Source organism: Oryzias latipes, chromosome 1, assembly GCF_053564925.1.
Source record: "Oryzias latipes strain Hd-rR chromosome 1, Olatipes_Hd-rR_3.1".
Taxonomy (NCBI): Eukaryota; Metazoa; Chordata; class Actinopteri; order Beloniformes; family Adrianichthyidae; genus Oryzias; species Oryzias latipes.
In genome coordinates this window covers 21,235,629-21,242,249 of record NC_136237.1, presented here as the reverse complement: position 1 = coordinate 21,242,249, position 6,621 = coordinate 21,235,629, and the positions used below count along the sequence as shown (strand labels likewise).

The following is a 6,621-nucleotide window of genomic DNA, read 5'->3' as shown; positions in this document are numbered from 1 at the left end:
GGATTCTCATGGAGTTTTGTAGTGTGTCATGACGATGCTGTGTGGATTGCTATTATATTGATATAACAATAAAATGCTATTTAGCAGAACTGAAGCTTCATTATGAGCTTAAGAGCACAGAAAGTTAGAAAATCTGTCAGGATGACTTCCTAAAGAAGCTGCATTTGGAGTCAAATCTGGCAACTTTTATTCAATCAGACACTAAGGAAACAACCTTTTTTCAATATTAGTGAAATAAACGACATGTAGTAGAAAAGAAAAACATGATCTTGAACTGTTCTCACTTTTATATCTCTGTATATTTGGAATTATCTGTGACCCTGAACAGGATCAACCTCACACGAAACATCTGAGCGTCACTCAGCCAGTGGCCTCCACAGCAAACAATACAACAAATGACAGTAAAAACAACGAAATTCTCTTTACAGGCAGTTTTGTTTCTTTGGCACAAACGATTAAGGATTCTTAAAGGTTAAACCTACTATAAAAAAAAAAAAAAAGACAAATAATTGACAGTTTCACATCACTAGTTGTGCAGTTAAAGCTTTTTTTTTTGTGCCATAATCAGTCAGGCCTCTCAAACGGATCCAAAGGATTCCTTAGATCACCAGGGCATGCAGGGGTTCGGACAGTCCCGGATGTATGACTCCAGCTTCCCTTCAGACACTTGCATCAGAGTTGTGTAAGTGGTCAGCTGAGAGGACAGAGGAGGGAAATGTTACAAAAAAAAAAAGACCTTTCTAGTTAAACGGCTGCATTCTAAAGGAGAGACTTGCCTTGTTTAACATTGGTTTGGTTGAAAGCATGTCATACAGCGTGCTCACAGAGATGTTCTGTAAAATAGGAACCCAGAATTGGTTTCAGTGAAAGTAATGAATCTGGCAGGGCTCAGGCCCGGACTCACCGTCTGTGTGGTCTGGTTCATGCATCTCATGGCGGGAGTCCTGCGGTCGTCCAGGAAAAATGGCTCCTTCCAGTGGTCGTAGTTTGTCTCCAGGACGTACCAGCGGTCCAGCTTTGGGTCGATCCTGAAATAGAACAAAAAAATGAAAACATTTAGACATCGTCAGGTGATGTGAAACATGACTTCACCATAAGGAACACATGATTTACTTCCTGTCTGCTAAATTATTAAAACTACATTTGAAAAATGCATTTTTTTTTTAAATTCCTAAATGTGAAGCTGATGATAAAACACTATGAGTGGATATGTCACTACTCACTCCAACACATCAATACTTAGTGTCCTGGAGCGGGTGATGATGCACCCCTGCCCCGTTTGGTTTCCCCCGAGGATGAAGTACGCTGGAGCGAGCAGCTTGGTCTCAGCCAGAAGTTTTTTAGCTTCCTCGTAGCTGAAAGCAGAAAATAAATGTTTTCATGCATAAATATGAAGAGTCAAACTGCTTCTGTATCTCAAAACACTTTAAAAAAATTAATAAACTATTAATTTCAGACATGGTATATTTGTTTAATTTGTATAACTCCTTTTTCTTGTTCTTTCATACTATTTCTGTCTTTGCAAAAAAAATTCAGCCATTCATAATTAAAAACTGTTTAACTCTGAGGACATTGTTCTCCTTCAGCAACTTTCAGTTTTCCAGCAAAATTGCAGGAATTGGTCCCATTATATATAATGGGAGACAACTTTCCTCTGCAATAACTTCCATATAAAGGATTCTGCTATCATGTTGTCCAACAAGAGTTGGCCATTTAAGCCGTCTTTAAAAACTATTCCATTTCCTCCTGTCTTATATTTACATAACTTATACTTAGGAGAGTTATGATTGAAGTAAATGGAGTAGCCCATTAAACCACCTTTTTTTTTTAAATGTGTCTCCAATATGTGGAAATTGGCTAATCTTTTTCAGTGAAATATGAAACAAATATGTCTGCCTAAAGTTTGAAGAGACTGTGGCTGTTTTCAAGGAGTTCAATATCAAGAGGCAGACAAGCTGACTGGGACTGAACGGTGTGAATAATGGACAAATTGACGTAACCTTTGGTAAAAATGTATTAAGATGTTTTTATTTTATATCTGAAGAAATGAGAAGTATGCCACTGCAATAAAGGGTTCATCAAATAGTTCATTTCCATTAAATTATATTAAAATAGTTCAAAGAATGTCAGGTGAATGGTTGGCCCTCAAACACTTTCACCTCACCAAATCTTCTAAGCATGTGAATGTATTTTTAGCCTTTTTTTTTTCCTTTTTCCAAAAATAGGGGAGAGTTACCAAGTTTTAAATGAAGCTTTTTCATTTGGGAATACCTGTTTGCTTTTTCTAGAACAGTTCGAGTCAGAAAGCTCATCCACATCCCGTCTCTTTGTCCCAAGATCCACTCCAGGATCCCTGCAAGTGAGTTTGGATCCTTAAAATACTTCAATCGCACAGTAGAAGAAAGCTGAAAAAGTATGGAGAGCTCACCAATGTACCCTCCATCAAGGCTGAAACGCTCATTCATAGTCAGGGTGAACATATGCTAAAAAACAGAAATGAAGGAAAGTGTAGTCGTCTCTGTGTTTGTGTCAAAATAAAAAAACATGACTGGAGAAGTAAGCTTTGATGCCGACTGAATCTGCAACTCAAAGGCCTGAAAGGACTCACGGGCTTGATGCCGGTGAGCATGCCCACATATCCAGCAAAGTTGGTCGACTTGAAGACCGTCTGGTTGTTTTTCTTGAAGTCCAGGTTCACCACCAGAGGCTTCAGCTTCTCACTGATGGTCCACGACTTGTTCTTCACATCCCAGCTGCACACAGATACGGTCTCACACAGAGCTCAGCCAAAACGTGGCCACGACATGAAAACAGATGGAAGCTTTCATGCTCTTACCCCAGAAATAATCCAAAATCTAAGTTTCTACCATGAAGGAGGTTGCCTGTGAATGTGGAAAGGAAGGAAAACTTGGAATGAGAATATTTTCTTTCCCTTCTCAAAGAAAAAAAAAAAAGGCTTTGTGTGGCGTGTTGCCTCACCTTTGCTGTCCTCTGCAACAACTGAGGTGCAGACTGTGAACACCTCGTAGAAAATATTGAACAAGACAACCTCACCTAAAATATGAAAAATGACACATGAAAAAAACATTTTGAGTCTGAGGAACTTTTGCAAACTTCCTGGGGAGGTTTTTTTTTATTTTTTTTGTTACTTATTTTGTTATTTTACCAAGAGGAACCCCTGAAGCATCTGCAATTCCTTTGATTTCCTCACCAAACGGGCTTGGTAACGTGTCCGCCATTAAAGGCTGCAGGGCACAACACAAAACAATAATTATTCAAAGAAAAATCACAATTACTGACTTACTGCACAAACACACTTCAGAGGAAAATGACACTCACCAGCGCAATGTCAACCAGTTCTATCAGCCGTCCACTGGGCACAAAAGCATTAGCCATGTCCTTGATGGCTTGAATCATGCTGACCAGCTGAAAGAGGAGATGGCGTTTATGCACGGCTCTGAGCGCCGGGTTTTCTGAAGGTTTCGAAAAAAGGCTCTTACGTCATTTTTCCTCTCTGCGATCAGAGGGGCCCATCTCTTGCTCGGTGGCAAGTCCAGGTCCACCGTGTACCAACGCACAGCTCCTCTGAACCTACAGAGAAAAGACGAGCCGTCAGGGAAAAACAGCAGCGTTGATTTCAACTGAACGCAGTGAGGAATGTTTTCTCCTATCAGCTATTAGACTCTACAACACCTCATAGACATTTGATTGTTATTATTGTGTTTTAGTGCAATTTATTGCCTGCTGTGTTTTTCAATCACCTGTTCTGTTTTGAGTGAACAAATCAATTTCCTCATCGTGGGATCAATTAAAGTTCTATTCTATTTATAGCTATAGAAACCATCAAATAGTTTTGTTTGTTCTTCAAAAAAAAAAAAAATAGACCATAAAGTTGTCGTTTTAAAACATTTGATATATACACGTAAAGATTAATTTGAAGCTGACAAAACCTTTGTTTAAACTGCAATCTATTCACAACATCACATTTCTTAACAGTTTCTGGTTGAAGCAATGAAAAGTCAATCGAGTAGCATAAATCCCATAATCTCAAAGTGCATTTATTAGGAATGAATTGATTCAAACAGAAAATATTTGGGTCACGGTTTTTTTTCAGTTCAATTTATGATTTGTATATTACAAAACAAACAAAAAGATTCTGAATTAAAGCTTTTTATTTGCTAGTAAGCGAGTAACAATGAAGAAAAAGTTTTCATTTGCCTCAAACTAAGCCTGGTGTGATGCAATAAAACTATAATAAATATTTATAAAAATGGTTCTGGTTCTGTACGGCAATAATCTTTACAGTAAGATGTAAATATTTTATGTGTAGGCTATGTATGTCAATACATTCTGTATACATTTCACTGAGTGACAAATGAAAGAAAGAAAAGGATCCTTTGCTTAATTATATTCAAAAAGCCTAAACTATCTTTTAAATAAACACGTTTGTGTTTTAGTTTTTGTGTTTTAGATTAGTTGCTTTGATTAGTTGAAGGTCTGCCTGGGAGCAACACAAAGCAAAGAAGATAAACTTAAACTTTGCGTCAGAGAGTTAAGAAGTCCCAGATAGCAGGACAACAGGCCTGGAAGATGCAAATGTTGGTTCAGTTAAAGATCCACACAAAACCTTCAATGCAGCTGAAACTTTATTTATACACTTTGTAAAAACAGGCCCCTTAAGTTAGAAATAAGTCAAAGGTTATCACCTCACTGGCAGATTTTCTTCAATATATATATATATATATATATATATATATATATATATATATATTGCAAGAAAAAAACACTAAAACAAAAAACAGGAACAAAAGAAGCAAGGTATGAGAGAAAAACTCAAACAAAGTTGATCGAAATGTTACAATTAGCTTGTTTTAGAAGTGATGACATGTTATAACGTTTGTGAAATATAGCTCTACAGTCAATATGAGCTGACAATCACATGACCTAAATTCAATTACAGTCCATTTCCTCTTGAAAAAACAGCAGTTCAGCAGGAGTTACATGTCTAGCAAGGCAGCAAAGCACTGATTACAAAACCTTACAAAACCAGTGTGTGTGACTTATATAACCGTGTTTTTTACACTTACGTGGGGCCGCTGGGTGGATACATGGCCGTCCGACAGTCTTCTGTAAACTGCAGGTGAATTTGAATCAAATTGGATGTTTCATCCAACAACAACAGTTAAATTTATTGTAAAAATGTAACCAGACAAGCTTTGACAACATCTCCCGAAGACTGGAGGGGACGATTCACTTACCGGCGGTACAAACTGTGACACTGTGTTGGAGAATAAAAACGCTAAAACGAGGAAAGTGCGGTGATCCATGTTTGAAAACAGAACTCTTGAGCCCAGATTCTGTTTACTGTCAAACGCGGAAGCAGTTTCCGTTTACCTCATGACAAGGAAACAATTCATTTTTCATATAGGGGTGAAACTGGTTTTTGTAAATTATAAATAACAATTTATATATAAATTATTGACGTAAAATAGGCTAATAAATATATATAATTTTTAAGATTAAAGTGTAAAATATTGTGTCTTTTCCATGTTCAATAACTTTATGCAATTTGTTACAAATCGACACCAACCCTTCCCCCCCGCTTTTCACAACTAATGGTTGGTTCCATTCGAGGATGAAAGTAAACACGTGGTTGATAGCATTCACTTCCTCCTATCTCTTTATTTGTACTATGTCTACATAAACGTGTGAAACATAATTTGGCTTCACTAAGTAACTTTACATTTGGCTTCATATCAACGGAGTAACAGTCTTTACACTTTGTGGGTGGCCACCACTTCAAACAAACCACTGTTCACAAACGAGGTAACCAACACCTCAAGCAGAATGATTGTTTAAAACAAAAACACCTTTTTATTTTATACCATTTTTTAACTCTATTTAAATATAGGTATTAATTCAAGAATTAAAACTTTTGACTCTGGTGTCTCACATTAAGGCTCTTACAGTTTTTCTAGATTGTTAAGACACTTCCCTTGAAAGCTGCTCTCCTTTTCTTAAATCTACAGTCACAAAACCTCAAACTCTTTTGCAAAACTAAACTTTCACCTCAAAACCGTTCAATCTGTGTTCAAAACTGAAATTTGTTGTGAAATCATGCCCCCAGTCAGTCAAAATTAAAAGCGACATTGAGCAGTCACTAAACACCATAGATAAATAGAAAAGACAATGCTCAGGACATGAAGCTGGAGAAATAAAAGTTTATTGTTGACTGTAGACTAAATGTATGTTGCAGAAAACTTTTACAAAAAGAAAAAAAATCTTGTGCATTTACATGTAGCACTTGTATATATAAAAAAACAACAACAAAAAAACGAGCATTTGTCACTTGTGTACAAAAAAAAATATGCAGGGACAGGTGCTGCCCACCTCGACCTCCTCTCACACAAACTCTTCCTCTCAGATTTCTATCCATTGTAGGGCCTCACAAATAAGTGCTCCCTGGATTGGCTTACTTTATATGTTCTCTCACATCATTAGCCACATGTGTGATCAGATTTGAGTTGTGTTCAAGTGGTGACACTTGTGCTTTCTTTGTACTTGACTTTTGTCACCTGTGCACACCTTTATGCAGCACGGGTGTATCACAATGAAAATGTG

The 6,621-nt window shown here is 37.1% G+C and overlaps 1 protein-coding gene across 1 annotated transcript; it reads right to left on the bottom strand.

Moving 5' to 3' along the window:
* Positions 1 to 170: 170 nt before the first annotated feature.
* LOC144994187 (acid ceramidase-like) lies at positions 171 to 5,416 on the bottom strand. The gene is made up of 14 exons (XM_078951050.1): positions 5,259 to 5,416; positions 5,088 to 5,134; positions 3,501 to 3,591; positions 3,340 to 3,426; positions 3,167 to 3,245; positions 2,980 to 3,054; positions 2,837 to 2,882; positions 2,609 to 2,753; positions 2,429 to 2,483; positions 2,272 to 2,353; positions 1,224 to 1,355; positions 905 to 1,028; positions 777 to 833; positions 171 to 694 (listed from the first exon to the last, which is right to left on the bottom strand). The coding sequence occupies exons 1-14, from the start codon at positions 5,325 to 5,327 to the stop codon at positions 605 to 607; spliced, it is 1,179 nt and encodes a 392-aa protein (XP_078807176.1). The 5' UTR covers positions 5,328 to 5,416; the 3' UTR covers positions 171 to 604.
* Positions 5,417 to 6,621: the final 1,205 nt, after the last annotated feature.

Excerpts from the sequence above, each read along its gene's own strand:
- LOC144994187 (XM_078951050.1), bottom strand. The coding sequence starts at position 5,327 with ATGGATCACCGCACTTTCCTCGTTTTAGCGTTTTTATTCTCCAACACA. Across the intron at positions 2,883-2,979 it reads TGTTGCAGAGGACAGCAAAG|GCAACCTCCTTCATGGTAGA; the intron begins GTGAGGCAACAC and ends CCACATTCACAG. Across the intron at positions 695-776 it reads CCAAACCAATGTTAAACAAG|CTGACCACTTACACAACTCT; the intron begins GCAAGTCTCTCC and ends CTGTCCTCTCAG.